The following is a 23,990-nucleotide window of genomic DNA, read 5'->3' as shown; positions in this document are numbered from 1 at the left end:
TTTTAAAGCCATTTTGAAATCTTATTTGTTGGCTACCCCCCAAGAGTTTTTACCCCTTCCCTTCCAAGAGATATAAAGCTATGCTAACAACTTACTTTCCCTTCATGTTTAATTGAAGATAAACTACTAATGGGTAGTTTAAAATGTATTTTCCATTAACAGGTTGCATTTGAAATCCTTGTTTTTAACACGTTGTCTGGTTTGTATGCTGTAAGCCACCTTGGGAGGATTTGAGACTTGAGTTCTTACAAAATGGCTAGAAAATTGATTAAAGCCATAAAGTAAAACACTTGTTTGTGGAGTAGGTTAGTGAATTGTGGAATAGGAATTGTGGAGTAGGTTAGTGAAGAGTTAAACTTTAAGAAGCTTGAATCATAACAATATTCCATAGACAGGGAGATTGACAGTATAATGGATTCAGGAATTGCATAAAATAACAGAAAAGAGTCTGACACACGCTGGGTTGTCATATTGTATGGTTTGAAAAGAATTAAGAATGGCTTGTTTGCTTACATTTGTGCTATGAAACTGTCATGCTGCAGATGTTGCCCCAGAAGTCTGCATTATTTCAAAGAGTAATCGGTATAGATGTCATGAAAAACAGTTTGTGAGGTGGGTGGGGTTGGTAATTCTTCCTGGGGAATCTAAAATATTGCTATATGCCAGCTGCTGATGGCAGTAACCATTGTATAGTGTTCCTTTGTCATAGAATGCCTTGTGCCACTCAATTGTAAAACCTATCCCGTTACACTTTTTTGGGCTACAGTCTTTAACAGGAACCAGATTTGGGGGGGAGGGGTGGGGTTAGCATAGGATATTTTGTTAAAATAAATGATTTGCAAGAACAAACTTACTGGTAAATGGGTTAGTACATGGCTTCCATTAACGCTGTTCCATCTACAGGGCTATCTCTGAGAGAGGGAGATGTAAAAAGTCAATATGGCAGCCAAAGCCCACCAATACATATAAAAGGTGATAGGATTTCATGGTTTCAGCTACCATCTTTTTTTTTAAACTACTTTTACAGGTAGTCCTCACTTAGTGACTGCCTCATTTAGCTACTGGAGTTACAACAGTAATGAAAACTTTGTGAGCAATCCACACATTTATCACCTCTGCAGGTCTGTAAAGCAAAGGAAAGCTGAAGTAAGATCACAAACACAGCCATGGTTTCACTTAGCAACCGCTTTGCTTAACAACTGAGTTGCCAGCCCCAATTGTGGTTGCTAATTAAACAAGGACTGCCTGAGTGTACTACTTTTGGGGGTACTCTTGCTATTCTGTCATTTCTCACTTGCATCCAGCTGCCACTCTTAAGACACTTCAGCACTTTGAATAGGAAAGGCTATTACAGTGATGGCTAATCTTTTTGTCACTGAGTGCCGAAACTCGAGTGTGCGTGCATGTACCAGAACACCGGAACCCAGAAGAGAGCAGCTGGCTAGTGCAAATGCGCATGGTGCCAGCTGGTCTTCCGGGTTCCGTCACACACATGTGCGCCAGTCAGCTGGTCCTTCCACATTTGCTTCATTAGCTATTTCTGATCTAACCTCAGTTTATTTATTTATTGAGCCTCTTTGTGACCATGTAGTAGCTATTACAAGTGGAGTGAAAACTGTAAAAAAACATTTAAGCAACTAAGCTTATTTATGTAGCATTGATTTATTGATTTGTCTAACAAACTGATTGGTCAGAAGGTAATGAGACACTATTGTCCATTCTTTACTTTCTTAATTACAAAAAAATAAAAGGTGGCAATCAGCTGTTACTAAATGAAAAGATTCCTTATGAAAAATAATGATTAAAAAGGACTTTTGTATAAAATGCTGTTATACAACAGTTGCACTTGATTGGCTACCAGCTGCAAAATGTATGATGATTCTGAAAGAAATATCATATTTAACACTATTCCCTATTCTCTGTTAGTGATTACAGCTTCTGGAAATGATTGGTCAAAGTTACAAGAAAAAAGTTTCTTGGATTTGTACCCGCTGTAATCTATTGATTCTTGTCAATTTACAGCCTTCATCTTCTAGCAGGACACATGGTCCAAGTTCATGATACATAATTGGGTGTCACTGGCAGATTGATGGTGCCATCCTCCAAATTATTGGAGGATCACATCCAGTGAGTTAGACAAATGTTTAAAAGTGTATAATTTATTTAAAGTTCCTCCTCAAAATCTGTTGGAATTACAACTTGCAGAATTTCAGTACAACATGTTCTTGTGTGATACAAATTCTGAGAAATACAAGGGTCACATTATTTAACGTTAAGACTGCAATTTTTTAAAAAAGTCTAATTTGATAGACTGCATATATTTAAGGGAGGGCAGGAACCGTGCAGAGGCTCATTCTGACCTCTATAGGAGTTTTGTAACCTTTGCCATTTACTTCCTTCTCAGGACTGTCCTTATTTACACATAATGATAACTAGGGTTTGCTGATAAACCACAGCTGGTGGGGATGCTTAACAATACTCTGAGAAATAAACCAATGTGTTTATAAACCACATTGCCTGAGTTCAGTTAGCAGACTGTGCCAAAATCATATTTTGCCTCTGTGGGATACACATCTGTGACCAAATGAATATTTACCTCAACTGTTTTCTTCTCCAAAAGCAACTCATTTAACTAAAAAAATGTGTTTGGCTAATCCATAGCTTAGATTAAGTTGATCTGTGTGATCTTGGGCAATTAGTTAATTCTGTAAATCATGATAGGGATTACCATATTTGAATGGCTTGTATGAACTGAAGTTCATCCACCTCAGTTGCTTCCTCTTAAAGAAACATTTTTGCATGGAGGGAAGAGAAACACTTCTTTTCTTCCTGAATGTTGACTGTAGCGCATGAAGTAGGTCTCTCCTAGAATCTCCTATCATTCACAATGGGGCTTTTTGTCCATTGGCTCAGTTCATATGAAAGTGACTCAGTGGCTCTTTCAGTACTAACAATACTAAAAATATTTTGGACTCTGAATCAGGTTGGGTAAAACCAGAAGTAAAGAGCTGCACATCCACTCAGATATGCTTTTTGGTTGGCGTCATTTTTTTTTATAAATTTAAGTAGGACCCAAGACCAAGGAAAGCAGGGGTGGGTTTTTTTTGGCGGGGGTCTTTAATCAATGGCTGAGATTCAGGAAAAGATGCTGATTTGCAGCTCTTCTCTTAAGCTGAGTGCTCCTTCTAGCTGCTTCAATTTAGGCTTTACCCAGCCTTTTTGTGAAGCATCTGCAGGAAATTCTGCTTAGGCTGAATTGCATTGACATCTGTGAAGCCTAGCTCTGTGGATGAATAAATGGTGTCTGGGAAATCCCACTTATTTTGGCTCCTGTGGAAATGCATTCTGGGGTCAGGAAGTATGAGAAAGGTAGTGAACAAAGCAAATGGCGCAGTATGGAAAAATAATCCTTATAATTGGATTTTGTGGTGGATAAAATGATATGCCAGGTTACAGACTGGACAAATCCAGACACAATTCTTTTTATTAAAATACCTTTACCTTACCTTTACCTTTATTTCGATTTTTATACCGCCCCCTCTCCCCAAAGGGACTCGGGGCGGTGTACAGTCAAATAAAACAGATAAAATGGAATACAAACATACAAACATAAAAACATAGAAGAGGAGGCAATACGACACTGTACAAAGTAAAGTAGATAAAAACAGTATTTCAACAATCCTAAAAAATACCCAATTAAAATTACCCAGTTAAAATATATCTGCCAGGAGGTATAATAAGGTTATGAATGGTCCAGGCCGGCTAAACGGAACAGGTGAGTCTTCAGTTTTCGTCGAAAGGAGGGAAAGTCGGTGGTGGTTCTGATATCGGGGGGGAGGTCATTCCAGAGGGTTGGGCCCATCACAGAGAAGGCTCTACTCCTAGGTGCCGCCCGTTGGCATTGCTTAGTGGACGGCACCCGGAGGAGTCCTTCCCTGTGAGAGCGAATCGGTCGCAGGGAAGTGTGTGGTAGGATGCGATCCCGCAAGTACCTAGGTCCTGAGCCATGGAGCGCTTTAAAGATGCTAATTAACACCTTGAAACGCACTCGAAAGACCACAGGCAGCCAGTGCAGCTCGCGCAGGAGCGGTGTTACGTGGGAGTACCTAGTACTCCCCAAAATAGCCCACGCGGCTGCGTTCTGGACTAGCTGCAGTCTTCGAGCGCGTCCCAAGGGAAGCCCCATGTAGAGGGCATTGCAGTAGTCCAGCCGAGACGTCACCAGTGCATGAGTGACCGTGCGTAGGGCATCCCGGTCCAGTAGGGGGCGCAATTGGCGCACCAGGCGAACCTGGTGGAACGCCCCCCTTGCCACGGCTGCCACATGGTCATCCATTGACAGCCGGGCATGTAGGAGGACGCCCAAATTGCGCGCCCGTTCCACAGGGGGCAATTGCTCGCCCCCTATGGTCAGCGATGGAATCAACTGACTGAACCGGGGTGCCGGTAGCCACAGCCACTCAGTCTTGGAGGGGTTGAGCTTGAGTCTGTTGTCCCCCATCCAGACCCTGATGGCTTCCAAACACCGGGTCATCACCTCGACAGCCTCGTTGGGGTGGTCTGGGGTGGAAATGTACAGCTGCGTATCATCAGCGTACAGATGATACTCCACCCCAAAACCACGGATGATCTCCCCCAGCGGCTTCACATATGCGTTGAACAGAAGGGGCGAGAGGACCGACCCCTGAGGCACCCCACAAGTGAGTGGCCTCAGAGTCGACCTCTGCCCCCCTGCCAACACACATTGCGTCCGGTCGGAGAGGTAGGAGCCGAACCACCGCAGAACGGTGCCTCCAACTCCCATCCCCCCCAGCCGGCGCAATAGGATACCATGGTCGATGGTATCAAAAGCCGCCGAGAGATCTAATAGGACCAGGATAGAGGAACAACCCCTATCTCTGGCCCTCCAGAGATCATCGACCAACGCGACCAAGGCCGTCTCCGTGCTGTGTCCGGGCCGGAAGCCGGACTGGCGTGGGTCTAGATATTCGGATTCTTCAAGGTGTCGTGGAAACTGCTGAAAATACAGAAATCTAGCCCATTATTTATTATAACCAAGGCTTGTCTTTATTTACAGGAGTTTATGGTAGTATTGATCAAAGATGCCTATTATTATTATTATTATTATTATTATTATTATTATTATTATTATTATTATTATTATTATTATTATACTTTATTCATTAAACAAGAAACTCAGTCAACTAAACATTCAAAATTGCATCACAAATACCATTGACTAATGGTTGCTAATGGTTGATACGGGTTGCTGCCAGCATTCTAGGTATCAACCAAGTACCTTCTTAAAATATACAATGTTGTTGTTGTTATTTCTACAAGATATAGCTTAGAGGAAATAGCCATGAGCAAGTACTATTTCCTCTATGCTATACTTTTTGTGAATTTGAATTTTATATTAAAAAGCTATATTTTGTATCTATTTGAGACTTCATGTCTGCATCTCAATTAGCTCTTTATTGTACATGCTGTATAGTTTATTAGAAAGCCAGTTTGATATAGTGGTTAAAGCACCATGCTAGGAACTAGGACAGTGGTGAAATTCATTTTTTTTTACTACCAGTTCTGTGGGCGTGGCTTGGTGGTGGGGTCCTGTGACTGAGTGAGCATGGCCAACTCAATGTCACTCAGGGCCACACCCACTCAATCACAGGACACCATCACCACCAGGCCATGCCCACAGAACCCAGTAGGAAAAAATGTAGGAGTCCATTCACAGCCCAGCTGCTGCTCCCTTTATGATCCCCATCAGCCCCCTTCCTCCCAGGATCTATCTTAAAGGGACAGGCTGCAGCAGCTCTGCTGTGAACGGAGGGAGAAATGTTCGGATAGGGTAGGCAGGTCGAGCAGCCAGAAGTGGTGAGCAGTGACAGAGCGACCAGGCGGGGCCACCAGGGATTTTTGCCACTGGTTCGGAGAACTGATGCCAATCGTCTCTGCTGTTTTGGTCGAACCGGAGGGATTTCCCTCCTGAACTAGGGGATTGTGAGTTCTAGTTCTGCCTTAGGCAAAAAGCCATCTTTGGGCCAGTCACTCTCTACCAGTCTTAGGAAGGAGGCAATAGGAAACTTCTGAAAATATCAGGAAAATTAAAGGAACTAATCCAGACAGCTTACAGAAGTTAAGACTGGTTCAAAGACAAAAGCAGTTTACTAATTTGTTTTACTAATTCTTAATTAAAAAGATAGAATCTACTACCAAAGCTGTAAGAAAACTTTACTGTTATCTATGTGTCCTTGAAAAACTAATTGAAAATGGAAATTCTTTACATGAAATCCCAGTGTTTTAGTATTTTGAAACAGCTATCCTTTCTGTTCTTTTTTGATGGAGGAGAGCACATGTAATACTTAAAACAATGAACAGAAAAATCATTTTATTATAGAAAACCATAAAATAATCTCACTGAAGCAAAAGCAGCAATGCTTTTTTCAACATATTTTTATTTTACATTCTTTTTTTTCTTTTTTTTATTAAAAGAGTTTTGTACAAACAGATTTTCCCCCTTTTCACCCCCCCGCCATACAATGTAAATCTCATACAAATGCTATACCCCCCCAACCCCCCCGCAAAAATTCACATTCAAATATTATACCAAATACTTTGCCCCCTCCCCTCCCCCCGTCTTAAAGTAAATTACTCGTATTGTAACCCCTCTCCTCCCAACAAACACAATATAAATTTCTCTTAGATTAATAATAGCACATTGATCCCATTATCTAAGCTAATTTAACATCTATAACTCTTAATATAAATTTCTCCTAAAATAACAATGTTTCGTTAATCCCATCTTCTAATTTATTCATACATATATATTGCCCCGCCCTCCACCCTAACCCTCCCCCACCTCCCACACAAACCCACCCCCCTGACTTCCGCTGTGTACCACTCTAACAATTCCAAACATCCCATATATTATTTACTCTGATCATCTATCAAGCTAAACATTCTTACCTAAAGGCTACATAATAACTCCTAGTCTGGTATTTATTCTGTATATAATCAATCCATTTTGCCCATTCCTGTGTATAATCTTCCTGTTTCTGAGCTTTTAAGAAAGCTGAAATTTTTGCCATTTCGGCGAACCCCGCCACCTTCTGAATCCATTGATCAATTGTCGGTAAAAAATCTTTTTTCCAATGTTGCGCAATCAACAACCTAGCTGCTGTGACCATATACAAGGCCAATTTTGTTTCCCCTTTGGTGAAATCCTTAGCTATACCCAATAAAAACAATTGCGGAGTGAATTGTATTCTTTTCTTAAATACATTCTGCATAACCCACCATATTTTTATCCAAAAAGCTTTAACCTTGTTACAAGTCCACCATACATGAAAAAAGGTAGCATCTAGACACCTGCATCTCCAACATTTTGGTTGAACATTTGGGTACATGCATGATAATTTTTTAGGATCTAAATACCATCTGTAAAACATTTTATAAAAGTTCTCCCTTAAATTCTGTGACTGTGTAAATTTAACATTCTGAACCCATATTTTTTCCCACGTTTCCAACATAACCACTTCACCAAAATTCTGAGCCCATTTAATCATACAATCCTTAACCAATTCACTTTCTGAGTCTCTTTCTAACAATACATTATATATTCTTTTAACTTGTTTTGGGCCAGTCTCTTTTATCTGCTTAATCAGTTCCACTTCTTTATCCATAAAACCGACCCTGCGATCTTCTTCCCATCTCTTCTGTAGCTGTATATAATGTAACCAATTTAGAGTAATTCCTACTTCCAACAGCTGTTCCAAAGTTTTTAACTTCCATTCGTCCCCATCAGCGATAAGCACATCTTTATATAAACAACCCCCGAGTGACTTAATATTCATAATCCCCATGGTGTCTGCAAGATCCATCCAAAGCGGTATTTTATAATCCCAGTTGGGCCGGTGCTTCTTCCATATTCTCATCAAGGCACTTCGGAGAACATGGTTGTTAAACACTCTATCCACCCTGTCTTCATAAAAAAGATATGCATGCCATCCCAGAACAAGATCATGGCCTTCTATATTCAGCAATTCCATTTTTGTTTTCCCGAACCAATCTGCTACATGCGTTAGTACCGCAGCTTCATAATACAATCGAAGGTTTGGGAGGCTGAGGCCGCCTCTTTCACGAGTATCTTGCATGATCTTCATCTTTACTCTCGGTTTTTTCTCCTTCCAAACAAATTTATTTAATGTTGTTTGCCAATTTAACAAGGTTTTATCTGATTTAAGCACCGGAATCATCTGGAATAGAAAGATAAATCTAGGTAGAATGTTCATTTTAATTGCTGAGATCCTTCCAAGCAAAGACAATTGTAACTTTTTCCACGCTTCAAGATCTTTCTGTATCTTTTGCCACAACACTTCATAGTTATTTAAGAAAAGTTTTGTATTTGATTCTGAAATTTGTATTCCTAAATATTTGACTTTAGAAACTATTTCAAAACCTGCTAAACTTACAAGTCTCTTTCTTTGAGTCTCTCATGTTTTTAACCATCATTTTCGTTTTGTTTTGATTTAGTCTAAACCCAGACACCGTGCCAAATTCTACTATGATATTTTTCATCTGGATTATTGATTTCAAAGGATGTGAAAGGGTAACAACCAGATCATCGGCGAATGCTCTAGTTCTGTATTCCTTTTGCCTGATAGCTATGCCATCTAAGGATTTTGAGTCCCGAATTGCGTTCAACAAGACTTCCAAAGTTAAAATAAATAACAATGGGGATAATGGGCAACCTTGTCTTGTGCCTTTTTGTATCTCGAAAGTTGTTGACAAATTTCCATTAATAATAAGTTGTGCATTTTGTTGCTGATAAATTGTTCCAATCGCCTGCCGCAATCTTGGTCCCATATCCATCTTTTCCAAAGTCTTGGTTAGAAAGTTCCAATTCACTCGATCGAAGGCCTTCTCTGCATCCAAGAAAACCAGCACTGCAGAGATCTGCTTATTCTTATCAAGATAGTCAATTAAGTCTATGAGTTGCCTAACATTCTCCTTCATATGTCTGCCTTCAATAAATCCTGCTTGATCATGATGAATAATCTCTTGAATAACCGGCATCAATCTGTTGGCTAGTACCTTAGCAAATATTTTATAATCTGTGTTCAGAAGAGATATCGGCCTGTAATCCTCTGGTTTCTTAGGGCCCTCTTTATCTTTAGGTATCAATGAGATAAAAGCTGCTTTCCATGAGGAGGGTATTTTACCTCCTTGTTGTATATTACAAAATAGTTGTGTAAGATATTCAATCATTTCCAGTTGTAAAGTTTTATAATACATTGCAGTCAAACCATCAGTCCCTGGAGCCTTAGCTAATTTAAGTTGATTTATAACTAAAGTGATCTCATCAGCAGTTATCAGACGTTCCAGATTTGCCTTTTGAAGCACAGAAATTTTAGCAACCCTTTTTCCTTCCAAAAAATCATCTATTGACTTGTTCTGTATATTGTCCTGTACATATAGCTTAGTATAATAGTCCACAAATGATTTTTTAACCAACTCTTGTTGATATACCGTCTTCCCTCGATACTCAATTTTATCAATAATTCTGTCATTCATATTCCTTCTCAAAGTATAAGCCAACCACCTACCAGGTTTATTAGCGTTAGCAAAGGTGTTATGTTTAGCAAATTGTAAGTTAGTTGCTGTTTGTTCTGCTATAAGCATCTGAAATTGATCTTTCAACAGCTTTAGCGCCATCTGGAGCGCCTGGTCATTCGGGTTTGCTATAAGCAGCTGTTCCTTGCTTTTTATTTCATCTTCCAATTCCATTCTCCTTTTCTGTCTAATTTGTTTATGTTTAAAGTTCATATGTATCAGGACCCCACGCATATAAGCTTTACTTGCATCCCAAACTGTTTCAATGGGAGTACCCTTATTCATGTTAAAACTGAAAAATTCCTTCATGTGTTTTTTAAGTTCATCAACATTTTTTTCGTATCTAAATAAATTTTCATTTACTCTCCAAGGCCTTCTTGGCCTCTTCCCTAATTCAATTTGTAACCACACCGGACTATGATCGGTAAGTGTCCTGGCGAAAATCTTGGATTTCTTAGCTTTAGGAAGTAGATCCGGTGTTAACAAGAAGAAATCAATCCTTGAAAAGGATTTATGTCTATCTGAGTAGAAAGAAAAATCCATCTCATTTAGGTGTTGTGTCCTCCAAACATCTTTTAATTTCAAGTCGTCTTGTAAATCAAAAAAAGCCTTTGGTAATTTGGTAGTGAATTTAGTCTTTGTACTCTTATCTATCCTTGGAGAAATCACTCCATTCCAGTCTCCCATTATTAGAATACTCTTAAAGTTCCAGTCTAAAATTTTTAAATGGAGCATCTTATAAAAGCTTTCTTGGCGTTGATTTTGGAGCATATATTCCTAGCACCAAAATGGGACCAAAGTCTGTATCAAATTGAATTGCTATATATCTACCAGCGTCATCCGCCTCTATAACTTTAGTTGAAAATCTTTTATTTATATATATCACCACACCATTTTTCTTTACCAAATCAGAGGCAGCATAAGATGTTCCCAGTTTTGAATTCACTAAATACTTCTGGTCTTGCAGCCTAATATGAGTCTCTTGAAGGCAAACAACATCATTATTAAATTGCTTCAAATAATAAAATAATTTTTTCCTTTTTTGTGGGGAGTTCATTCCGTTCACATTCCAAGATAATAGCTTAAGCATCTTTAGATCTGGTCTGGAGCGTTGAAAGCATTTGCTGAAGATCTCTCTCCACAAGACTAATCTTCGGCCCTGCTCCTCCCATGGCTCCGGTTTGCTTCTTAACTTCTTTCTTAGCACAGTGTGTTTGGGGGTCGACGCGCTTGTGAGATTCTAGCATTTATCTAGTCGTGGATCTAGTAATACGTTGTTCGACAGGTTTAAGTATCGGCATTTCAGTGAGAGACTTAGACGGTCCTTCTTCCAAGAAGGAACTCAACAGAGATCCAGAGGGGTCCACTCCACCTACAGCACCCTGCACCTCCTTCTCTTTTTGTGTCTGCATTCTTTGTTCTTCTGTCTCTTTCTCAAACATCCTCTGCTCTAAGACATCCAAATCTACTGGTGTTGGTGTAGATGTACGTGGGGGGTTTGCATTTTTCTTGAGTATTCCATAATAAAAGTCGCTAGCTTTGTCTATTGTATTCAGACGGTACCTCACCCCTTCGTAACTGAATATAACACCAATTGGGACATCCCATCTATACTGTATCTTTCTCTTCTTCAATTCCGCTACCAAAAATCCAAAATCCCTTCTGAGCTTTAACATCGCTGGAGGTAACTCTTTAAAAATTCCAATAATTTTTCCATCTATTTGAAGAGATGAATAAAAGGAGATCTGCAAAATATCATTTCTGAAATTTCTCTCAGTAAAGTATATCACAACATCCCTTGGTAGTTGCCTTTGTGATGCTATACATGAATTTACTCTGTAAATTTTGTCAATCCTAGCAGAAATCTCAGAAGAATCCTCGATTTTTAATAACGTGGCCAAAGCATCAGCACAAGCTTTTCTTAAATCCTCTCTAGGGTTTTCTCTGATACCCCTCAGTCTGACAGCATACTCCATAGATCTGAATTGCATCATAATAATCTCCTTATCCATCCTTTGCATATTCCCCTCCATTTCAACAAATTTCAAATCCGTTTCCTTCATTTTAGTTTCCAAATCCAAAGCCAGATGTTCAACTTTACTGTCCACCTTAAGAACAATTTCTGACAAACCTGCGGCTATAGTGTGTAGGTTTTTATCAAGCTGATCATGTTTTTTAATGGTATCCTGAACCATTTCTTTAACCTCCTTAATTTCTTTGCCTAAAAAAGCATTTTCTTCTCTTATAAAGTCCTTCAAATCCTGGTAATTTATTGTAGCACCTAGGGAAGTCAGCTTATGTTCCGTTGCCATGTTTAACAAAAAAACAAAAAAACAAACACCACTTTCTCACAAAATACTCCTCCAAATAGATCAAATTGTATAAACTAACTTTAAAGTTGTTAATAATTCTTTCAGCCGCCTCTAGCTGTCACTATTCAGTTAAATTTCGTTTTCCTTAGGTATTCGGCTATAAATTAATACTTGCAAATGTTTCTTTCTAAGTTGCTCGAAGTTAAAACGTTGACATTTAAGTAGTTCAGGTTATGTAAACTGGCTTAAAGATTGTTAATAGTTAGGATTGTTTCAGCCGTTCCGCCTTTACTGCCCCGGCTATCAGCAAGTAATTAGCTTTCGTTTTCTGTAGGTTTTCTGCTATAAATCAACGCCATTTTGAATCCTTTGTTCTAAGCCCACGCCTCTCGAACTCAGCAGTAGCGTTCTTTTTTTAAAAAGATTTTTTTCCCCCAGTTAAGACTTAAAATACTTGCAAAAGTCTTCCTTCCTTCCTTCCTTCTTGAGATGTTGAAATGTTGAGATGTTGTTAGAAGTTAAGGCTGTTCCCGGCGACTGGCTCTGCTCGTTAGCAGAGGTTATCAAAAAGACAGGAGAATGCAACAACTGCAAGGGGAAATCCTTCTGGAGGCTACACAAGAGGCTCAACCCGACAGCTGAATCTCTCCCTCATAAATTCCAAGAATTTAAGAGTGTCCAAGGTGTTAAAGATCGTAAAAAAACACCTCTACTGCCTATTGATCTGACAAGCTCAAAAAAAAGCCTGCCGTCGGCGCCAAGAAGCAACCCGGAAGTCATAGTCTTTATTTTACATTCTTGATAAATATCTACTGCTCTTTGTTTAAAAAAATTATGCCTCTCTCTAAATTCCCTACAAAAGAAATACATAGTAATATTAATGACAAGAACAGATTCTGCTTTTTTATCTCATCTTTTTTCATCTCCTGTCTAAGATGTCATTGTTCATCTGTCTAGAACAGTGTTTCTCAAACTTAGCATAGTTGGGTGGGGAATTGTAGGAGCTGAAATTCACACATCTTAAACGAAGTTGCCAAGGTTGAGAAACACTGGTTTAGAAGCAAGTGGTATTAAGTCTGCCAAAGCAAATGTAGCAAGTTTTATCTTAAAAACTACTGATTGTATCATGGTGTATATTTGAAATTTCCTACAAGCTAAAAGATTCAAAAACAACATTGCTAATCCTAATAGTGTTGATTTTTATCGTGCTCTTTGACCATGCAGATGGAAATCAATTTTATCTGTCACAAAGAACTCCTGATATATAACTGGAGAATACATGATTTCTCAAAGCTATAAAACAAGAGAAGAGGGAATCACGCTATTCTCCAAAGCACCTGAAGGCAGAACAAGAAGCAATGGATGGAAACTAATCAAGGAGAGAACCGACCTAGAAATAAGGAGAAATTTCCTGACAGTTAGAACAAGTACCGTAATCAGTGGAATGACTTGCCTCCAGAAATTGTGAATGCCCCAACACTGGTAGTTTTTAAGAAGCAATCAGACAGCCTTTTGTCTGAAATAGTATAGGGTTTCCTACTTGAACAGGGGATTGGACTAGAAGACCTCCAAGGTCCCTTGCAACTCTGTAACTCCATTATTCTATTAAGAGAAAAATGTTTCTGAATCTTTCTACTCCAGTATCCATGTCCCATTTCTTACCTGATTCTAGATAATGGGATTTGGTTATAAATTTATTGTCGAATGTCATACGATTGCAGACCATCTGGCAATCTAGTTTACATCTTTCTTTTTTGCCCATCAAAAGCATTGGCAGGGGACTTAATGTGTTTATAACAGTGCTGTCCATTAACCTTGGAAATTTTAATACATATGGGATAACTGTAAAATAAAAGTTACAGCCAACTGCTATAAAGAATAAAGTCTACTATTAATCTGCTACTACTACTCATCACCAAAATCCTTGAAAGGTACAAAGCTTCTAACAGACAACCCTGTATTAAAGTACATGTAAACAGTTATGCTCCCTATTCATCCTCATTCAGAAAAGTCTCAGCAGATATATACATAGGTACTCCTTGTTTAATTTAATAATGACCATAACTGGGACCAGCTACTTGGTTGTTAAGCAAATAAGTTGCTAAGTGAAACAAAACAATTTCACGATCTATTTCCGTTTTCCTTTGCTCTACAGACTTGTGAAAGTTGTAAATGTGAAGTTTGGTTGCCAAGTTACTTTTCCATCATCATTGCAACTGCTAAACGAAGCAATAACTAAACGGCTACCTGTAATGCTGGCATCCAAAGGAAATTAGTAGATTGGACATTTCACCTTTTTTACAGAGCCAGTTAAATAAAATTACTACAAACATTAATTTCTCATTTGAAATGTTACAGATGGGAGTTCTTCTAACAGATGGCCTTTCGCTCCCTCGCTTTCTCATCACTTTCAAAGAACATTGTGACAAGAGACAGGTGCCAGCCACTCATTCCTGTCTTCCCTGTTGCTTTAGCTGCAGGCTTCTTCTATTTGAGATTCTCCCAGCATGCCAGGTGTGGGACGCATCTTGCTATGTCAGTTCCAAACAGCCTAATAGAGAGGGGGATTTTGTATTGTGTTCTCAGAGGCTGATCCAGAAGTCCCTCTCCCCCCCAAAAAAACCTCCATGGTGATAATTGCCATCTGCAAGGGAAGTAGTGCCAATGGCATGGGAATCCAGGCTGTCTGCATATTCCTTGTGAATTGGGGAAGCTGAAAGGAAATTGACTTAATTTTACAAGCCTCCTCCCTCCATCCCAGAAGGCTTGCCATCCTTCTGAAGTGTTGCCATAGATACAGCTAAGAGAGAACTCTGCGTGAAATCAAAAGGGGGGAACTATAAAAAGATTAAGACACGTGAACCTTTCAGCTGCCTTGCTAGTTTGAAAGAGCAGTCACTACTCCCGGGATGTATATTTATTCCATTTTCACTTCTACCAAATAAGATATAAAGAACAGTTGTTGACAACTGGTCCTGGGTGTCCCAGAACCAAGATACTTGAGAATAAACAAAAGCATGAAGTTATGATTCTTTCCAATATAGAAAACTATGCACATGTTGGCTTTGGAACTCCCCCATCTCACTCCGCCTTCAGAAGATAATGTTGAAAAATCCTGATATTAAAATTATTAAAAAATCCTTTGGGTGCATAGAATTAAGAGTTACTCTAAAACAGCTGTTCATTCCATTCCATTTTTTCTTTGGGGGTACATAGCAGAATATCTGGGAATCTTCTTTTCTTGCATTTAGTTATTTCAATAGTAGATTCAAAAACACTCATTGGCCCAAAGGTCACTCAGTCAAATAGAACATGGTTGAATGAGGAATGGGTGTTTTCATAATTTTAAAATCACTAAATCTGTTACTCTTAGAGATTTAGAATTACATTTTTACTAAGATAATACTTAGTAATATGCAAACATTGATGGATTGGATTGGAATCAGTGGTGGGTTGAGCTTACTGTCACTACCAGTACGCTGATCACGCGCTCGTGCGTTCTGTTCACGCATGCACCTGACTTGTGCTTGGCGCACATGCACAATCCACCGCCCCTGCAACAACCAGCTGCTTGTTGGGGCTCGCACAGGCACTGCACGTTGTGCGCGCATGCGCACGTTGCTGTTTGCCATAAAAACAGCTATAGAGAGCGGGTAGGCAGGTGAACCAAACAAGCCACCGTAACAGTACGCTCTCAGCTGCTCCCTGCCATTGCCAGTATGGCCGTACCGGGCCGTACCCGCAGTAACCCACCTCTGATTGGATTGGATTAAGATAGATAGATAGATGATAGATAGATAGATAGATAGATAGATAGATAGATAGATAGATAGATAGATAGATGATAGATAGATAGATAGATAGATAGATAGATAGATAGATAGATAGATAGATGATAGATAGATAGATGATAGATAGATAGATAGATAGATAGATAGATAGATAGATAGATAGATGATAGATAGATGATAGATAGATGATGATTGATAGATAGATAGATAGATAGATAGATAGATGATAGATAGATAGATAGATAGATAGATAGATGATAGATAGATGATAGATAGATAGATAGATAGATAGATAGATAGATAGATAGATAGATAGATAGTGTTGTGGTCCAGCAGCGGCCGGCTGAGCTGTTGGTGGACTCTGACAGCTCAGACCATTATGGGACTGCTCTGGAGGATGAGGAAGACTCTGGAGGGTGTTTGGAGTCAGAGCAGGAACTAGAGAAGCCTGTTGGCCACCAGGTGGCATCTGAGTCAGGGAGCAGTGAGGAGGAACAGAGGGAGGTTGTCCCTGATGTGTGTAGGCATCAAATTGATAAGAGAAAGGAACAGCTGTGGAGAAGACATCATAGAAGAAAGTAAGGACAGCTGGTTAAGGGTATGGCCCTTCCCAAAGAGTTTATAAGTGGAGTGACGGGAGGGGAATCTTTGCAGGAAACAACGGTCCATATTCGAGCCGTTGCGAAAGTCTTCTGTAAGTTTTATCTTGGGTTCGTGAAGATAACTTTCTAGGCTCCCAGCCAAGGGGTGGCTTTATCTATGTAATTAGTTGTGGCAGACAGCCAAGCCTGGGTCTGCATATTCATTGGAATCACGGGACAGAATAGATAGATGGATAGATGATAGATAGATAGATAGATAGATAGATAGATAGATAGATAGATAGATAGATAGATAGATAGATGATAGATAGATAGATAGATAGATAGATAGATAGATAGATAGATGATAGATAGATAGATAGATAGATAGATAGATAGATAGATAGATAATAGATGCAACAGAAGCATTGTTTTCTTAAATCTTTATCAAAACTAACAGATTATTTTAAACTATGTATTTTAAAATATTAATATTAACTAATATTTTAAAGATAATTTTTTACCAAATCATTTAAGATGTTAGAAACCTTGATAAGTAAGTTTCAGCTTACCTTCTTTGAATTATGATTAAGTATTAGGGATTTGGAAGTTATTTAACTACAATTCCCAGAAGTCCCAGCATTAGCTATACCGGTTAGAGCTCTTGGGAGTTGAATTCAACAACATCTGAAAATCCCAGATTGTCTGTTTCTGCATTTAATGGACTGTGGACTGTTTTACTAGCAGACTGAATGTTCCATTTCAAAGATTTTTTTTTTCTTACCAGGATCAGATCAGAGCATAATTCAATTCCCTAAAACTCAAATGGTGCATAATGGTGCAGATCGGGTGCTTTTTCGGATTCTTACTTTGTACATCTGTAATCAATTTCATCCTTCATTCACATTTTTTTAAGAGTCTGGTTTTTTTTCAGACCCTGAAATTTTCTTGCACAAGGAGGACTCTGAATAGTTAAGAAAGTCTTCATGAAGAAGCACCATTGAATTCTATGAAAGAGCAACAGCACCACATCCTGGACAACTGCAGCTTTTTTTCTTAAAAATTGTCTTTGTGTTTCCTGAGGCATCTCTACAATTACCTCAGAAGAAAGGATAATGAAAAAGATATATAGTAGTAATTTATATGCCACTCAAGAATCCAAATTCTTTGCAGGGCTCCAGATTGTTCTTCACAAATCGTTAAGCATTATATTTCCATGCTAGCAAATGAAATATAACTTTAAGGTACTTTAATTTATTTTAAAGTAGTGATATTAGTGCAAAGAATTAAACTGACAACTATCCACTAAGAGAACTATTTTTATTATTTATTCCATAAAAAACTCACAAGGCTAAAAAGTGCAACTTTCAAATGTATTTATTTCCAAACAGAGGCACAGTCCTCAACTTACAACCACAATTGAGCCCCAAATTTCTGTTGTAAAGTGAGATGCTTGTGAAGTGAGTTTTACGACCTTTCTTGCCTCACTTAAGTGAATCGCTGCAGTTGATAAGTTAGAATCCGGTTGTTAAGAGAGCCTATCTTGGCTTTGCTTGTGAGAATCACCTGACCTTGGGACACAGCAACGGTCATAAATACGAACCAGTTGTCAAGCGTCTGAATTTTGATCACATGATCACGGGGATGCTGCAAAGGTTGTAATTGTGAAAAATGGTCATAAGTCACTTTTTTCAGTGCGGTCACTAAATGAACTGTTGTAAGCCAAGGGCTACCTGTAATTCTAAAATGCTATATGTCTCTGTTTCTTACAGCTCCTGCTATAATTGTGTCACCGAAAAGGATTCACAATGTAACTGGAGCCCAGGTCTATCTGTCCTGCGAGGTGAAAGCAGTTCCAACACCAATCATCACTTGGAAGAAAGTAAGTTAAGGGTCCTTCTAAATGCCAGTTGGCTGAATTGGGCAGCTACATCAATGCCAGGCATACTTCTGCACTCAAAAGCAATATATTACTTAGGGGAGTAGGTTGTGATTTATATTCAGATGATCCTGGATCTTCTAGAACCCCCCAAAAAGATCAATTTACAGGATATAGAGGTATTCATAGAATTGATCTTAAAGGTTCTGTTAAAATCCTGCAGGAGTGCAGGGTAGCTCCTTAATTGGATGTATTATAATTAACAGTTTTTCTTTACCCTTAATTAGCTGGAGCTGACAAAAGCATTGAGATCCTCAAGATAAAATATATTTTAAATTTAAAATGAGCTCTGTTTATTCTTGAATATATAGTGTTGGAAGAGACTGTCATGACAAAGGTAGATTCTCACCCTTTTTTGTTGGATCAGCAGTCAATACCATTTTGTGGGTGGCTGAAGGATTGCAGTGGATTAGATAATGATACAAGATGTGTATGGCAAGGCTTCTCTATTATTTTTAAATAAATCTTTGCATTGTGGCTGTTTTAGGACTTGCACAACAAATGCCTTGTGTTTCCTTTCTCATGATGCTCTTTTGATTTTTGGCAGCCAATATCAGAAGCTCTGAGGATGCCAAAAACAGTCCAGGGGCCTCCATCTATTCATCATAAATTAGATGGTTAAACCTATGAATATTCCAGGAAAGGGGAGTCTTGAGTAATGGTAGGCTAGGAAAAGAAGTATGACAGCTATAGCAAATAAAGTGTCTTAGGGTATTGGAATGCAAGGTTATGATGAGGCGTAATTTTAAACAAAGGAAGAAAATAACTACGCTCAGAGAGCACCAAGGACCTTTCATTTCAACTCTGAGCTTCAAAATATTCTCCATTAAACAAAGCCTCAAGATTTTTTAAAATAAACATTGTTATACACAAATGTTTAAGTAAAACCATATACGTAATTTTAAGCCACTGAATCTCTTTCGAATGTGCTGTCTTGGTTAAATCCCTCAGGTCACTGAGTCCCCAAAGGGAGTTAGGCTCTTAGAAGAATTGCCCGGAGACAGAGTTAACATGGCTGTTCAGGTTCGAGGTGGTCCTTCTAAGCATGAGAGCACAGGTTGGGTTTTGGTAAGTATGTCAGAAGGGGCAATTTGTAATGGGGCAGCTACTGGGACATGGAACGATTTTTATGTGTAGGATTTCATTTCTTCGGTGAATGGTCCATCAGTATTGTATGTCATTTAGTGAGTGTGATTTGTGGTATAAAAGCCTAATTTATTTATTTGTCAAATTTATTCACCACCCATCTCACCGTGGGGCTACTCTAGGCAGCTTACAACAACAAAAATGAAGAAATGAAAAGTGTAAACGTAACAGTAGGAAAGTAAAGGATGAACCATTAAAAAAAGCAAGGATAGAGTGAATATGAGAATAAAAGATGGGTGGGTAGGGAAGCATGGAGTGAGTGAGAAAAATAGGATTTGCTATCAGTCTAGTAGCCCCTCCGATATGGTTTCTTCTCTTTATTTCATTTTCTTCGTTTCCTTTCTTTTCTTTGATGGAAGCATCATCCCATTTATTCCTATCATCATGATCCTACCCTTTTCAACAGACGTTCAGGAGATAGGTTGTTCTTGCCAGAGACTGATTTGATTGCAACTAGACAGGCTTTGAAATTTAGCCAAAGGATGTCTATAATCCTGGAGGAAAGACAGAAAAGTACAGAGAGAGGGAGGGACAGAAAGGTGTAACTTGCAAATGAACAGTGCTAAATTTTCCAGCCTTTGTAGGATTGGGATTTTATAGTGAAGGATGCCTTCATAGAAGTGTAAAACAATAAAACTGGGAATAATTGACTCAGTTGCAAAGCTTCAGGGATATTAAGACATAAAATGGATGCTTAGACCTGGGCATAACCTAAAAGACCCATTTTGCCTTTTGAAGTTCCTTCTTAACTCTCATCAAATTATTAAAAAATGAGCTAAAAGTATTAGCTCCACCAACTGGGGTGCTTTGTTGGATCTAGAAATGTCCTGGGCCTGCTAAAAGGATACTAGAGGTAAGTTTGGAAACTATAGCGTCTGCATTTTTGGTGTAATAGAATCTGCACCGTTATTCATTCTATTTGTTAGATAAAGGTTCCCCTCGCACATATGTCCTAGTTGTTCCTGACTCCAGGGGGTGGTGTTCATCTCGTTTTAAAGCCTTTCAAAGTGTTTCAGCTCTGAAGAAGTTTCTTGGAGGAGAAGCAAAACATCTTCAAAGAAAAACCAGAAAATACAGTTGCCACTTGAAAAAAGCACCTTGGGACAGTAGACAAGGGTGTTTTTTCCCAATTGATTATCTAGTTTCTTCTGGACTGATCAAAACAATATTTATACCTGGCATACAAGGAGAAGGCTTACCATTTAACAAGAATTATTGTTCTTAAATAGCAAAGGAGCCGCTGTACCCAAATTTTCACTAAATGGTGCTATCAGGGTTTTTCAGTCCCTGGTTCTATTGAAAACAATATAAAAAGGGATTACAGGTATGCAAAGACAATCACACTGCAATTATAGGAGGGGAAAAAACACCCCCAAAGAGTATATGTTTTGTGTGCTTGTTTTCCCCCCTAGATTAATCCACTGACAAAAGAGGACGAGGGTGTTTACCAGTGTCATGCCACAAATATGGTGGGAGAAACACAGGCAGAGGGGACTATTAAAGTCCTACACCAAAGTAAAAATAAGAAGGATCACTTCCCAGCATCAGAAGATGTGAAGTAGCAAGGTAATCTTGATCCTTTTCGTGTTGGTAGAAATGTCTTTTTAAATGAATATAAATGCCTGCCTTTTTTTCATAGACAAGGATGGCATAATAAAATTAACAAAAAAGGAGAAAAGTCTATTTCAACCTAAAGGCAAATAGATCTTAATTTCCATGGAACATTTATAAGCCACACAGTTGTTCCCCAAAACTCACCTTACCAGAGATATTCTCTGAAAGGCTTTTATCCTACACTAGTTGATAACCCGGCGTTGCTGGGTTTATATTTATATTTATTTATATTTATAATTATATTTGTATTTATTTATAGGGGGGAAATGTCCGGACCAAACATAATTTTTAATGTTGGATTTTCCCCCTTATCATAGGGCTTCCTTGGGGAGTACTGTGAAGCCATTACCATGGCAACTCCATTGCACTATAGTAGAAGCCATTTTACGGCAGTACAGTAGAAGCCATTTTAAGGCACAACAGGCTGTATCCTAACAGAACACACACCCTGAGGGGTGTTAGGGGTGTCTTACCACCACCACCACCACCACCACCACCCCAGTATTTTTCTCCAGAGTAAGCCATCTGTGTACCAAGTTGGGTACACCATTCCAACACACACACACACATGCACACACAGCCAGATAGATGATGATGATGATGATAAATGATAGATAGATAGATAGATAGATAGATAGATAGATAGATAGATAGATAGATAGATAGATAGATAGATAGATAGATGATAGATAGATAGGTAGATGATAGAGTATTGAATTTATATTTTTTTTAAAAAGTAAGTTATAGCAAGTTGGTATCATAGCCTAGTGCTGTCAAGCAGAATCAATGTACATTTCACTGTAGGCAATGTCAAGGCATTGTAAGAACTATGAAAATGTTGCTGGAAATTGCCACTACATGGCCATCCCTTCAATCTGAATCTCTGAAAGTATGGAAGCATCTCAGAAATGAGATCTTTTGCAGCAGTAATTTATCTTGTGGTAATTAGGGGTTGTTATCCTCAACTTCATAATATGCAGGATGGATTTCAATGGAGAAATACCTGTAAAGGCATATAGGTTTACTAACTTTCTCAAAAAAGGATGGAGAGAAAACTATGACAGACCCATTGGAGCAATGAAATGCTTGATGCCCACACCAGATAGTAGTGAGAACAGGACAGGGGACTTGGCAGCTTACATTTTTCTCCTATCCCCTTTTTTATTATTGCAGTATAACTGTTTGTGCCCTTAATCTATTAACTGCACAGAAACATGCTATTATAGGCCAATTGCAACTTCATCTCACTGTATTTGTAATTCCTTTTATAGAGACTCTATACCAGGGTTGTTCAGCCTTGGCAACTTTAAGACTTATGGACTTCAACTCCCAGAATTACCTAGTCAGCATGGCTGGCTATGTAATTCTGGGAGCTGAAATCCACAGTTGCTAAGGTTGGACACCCATGCTCTACAGTGTTAATGATACTATTCTACATTTTTCCAAGAACTAGTCCATGTGCTTGAGAAGTACAACAGTACAGATGCACATTTTCTGGCATATAACTGCCAGAGCATCATTCTGCAAACAGTCCGCATTCATTTACATACACATTGTGCAAATAGTTTTGGCTGTAAAACCTGCTACACAAAGCAAGATCAGTGAATGCCAGTCAAAGTTGAAATCGAACACTTTTTTTCCTCTTCACCTTAAAAGAAAAGAAAAAGATTATGGCACTTTGGAAACAGAAAGAAAATGGGTGGATAAGGAGACTGTGTAGAAAAAGCACAATTAAGAATGAGACAATAAACTGAATTATAACCTGCAATTAAAGGGTAATTAAGCCCTCTGAATATAAACAGAAGCCTCCACATTAGTTTTCTGTAAAACTGCGTATGTCTGGTTAAATGGAAAAGAAAGAAAAGAGAAAGTGCAAGTCCCCCAGCAGAGGCGGCCCCCGCATGGAAGTGAGCCACAGTGGCCCCTGCAAGAGCTGCCACGGAGGACGCTCCCACAGGCCCCGGCCTGGTCGAGGAGGCGGCCGCCGCCCCCGACCCTGCTTCCCTCAGCAGTGGCGGCCGGCATCCCCTGAGCAGGAGGAGGAGGAAGGAGCTGCCCCTGGCAACGCGGACACGAGGCAGTCCCCACTGGCCGCGACCCATTCCAGAGACGCCATCGGCGCTGCAGTCACCGCCTCACAGGGCACCCAGTGGCCGCCCTAGCCCCGCTGCACCTCAGGCTGACACCGCCGCTCCCCTTCGGAGCCGCCTTGGCGAGGCCGTAGCTGGCTCCCTGTGAGGGGGGTGGAGAGCGCGCGCAGCTGGCCGGGCTGAGGAGACGCTCCGCCTCCACCTCCTCTGGAGCTCCACTGGGCTGGGCGGGGGAAGGCTGGATTAAGGGTGGGAGGAGGCGGCCGAGGGATGGGGCAGGCGCTATGGTATACCTTGTGTTTTTACGTCCAGCAGATGGCGCTGGTTTTCAAAAAAACATGTTTTAACCTGTCACAGGTGTGACATCTATATAATATACATATATAAAAACATGCGCGTAGTCGAATGCAACATTGTGTCAAAATTTCAAAGTAATTGGTGAAGAACTTTTGGAGATTTGAGATTTTGAACAAACATTACATTTTTATTTATATAGAAGATTGTTTGTGAATGCCACACATGGTTTTTTTTTCCTCTCTCCTTCTCCCACATCTGTCTAGGAGACATCCTCCAGTGGGATCAGAATTGAACACAATCTAGACACCAATGGATTAGTGATTGCTTTCTTACTTTCTGAAGACTAGAAGACACTGTCTCAATCTTTTCTTGAGTAATGGTGATATTTGTGCCCCCTTTTTAGTGTTTGATGACTATTGAACATGTAGTTAGTATGGAACAAAGACATAATAAAGCATGTTTTTTTAAAAAATTGTTTTTATTGGCACGCTTTAGTACATCTAGGAAACATTGCAACTTACTATAACAACAAATTAACTGGCAAAACATTACTGTATTAAGGGCCATTTAACATTGAGACATGGAGAAAAATTCACTGGAGCTCT

General features: G+C 39.3%; 1 protein-coding gene across 1 annotated transcript in view; it reads left to right on the top strand.

Annotated features, from left to right (window-relative positions):
* The window catches only part of IGFBPL1 (insulin like growth factor binding protein like 1), a 57,666-nt gene extending 33,827 nt beyond the window's left edge, over positions 1 to 23,839 (top strand). Inside the window, exons 2-5 of the mRNA XM_081941341.1 lie at positions 18,072 to 18,181; positions 19,190 to 19,306; positions 20,797 to 20,950; positions 23,649 to 23,839. Of these exons, the coding sequence (XP_081797467.1) occupies positions 18,072 to 18,181; positions 19,190 to 19,306; positions 20,797 to 20,946 (377 nt within the window). The 3' untranslated portion in view covers positions 20,947 to 20,950; positions 23,649 to 23,839. The remainder of the gene's footprint in view (positions 1 to 18,071; positions 18,182 to 19,189; positions 19,307 to 20,796; positions 20,951 to 23,648) is intronic.
* The last annotated feature ends 151 nt before the right edge of the window (positions 23,840 to 23,990 follow it).

The sequence above is a fragment of the Natrix helvetica genome (genome assembly GCF_964273705.1).
Source record: "Natrix helvetica genome assembly, chromosome: 2".
Classification (NCBI taxonomy): domain Eukaryota; kingdom Metazoa; phylum Chordata; class Lepidosauria; order Squamata; family Natricidae; genus Natrix; species Natrix helvetica.
This window is presented reverse-complemented; position numbering and strand designations above follow the sequence as displayed.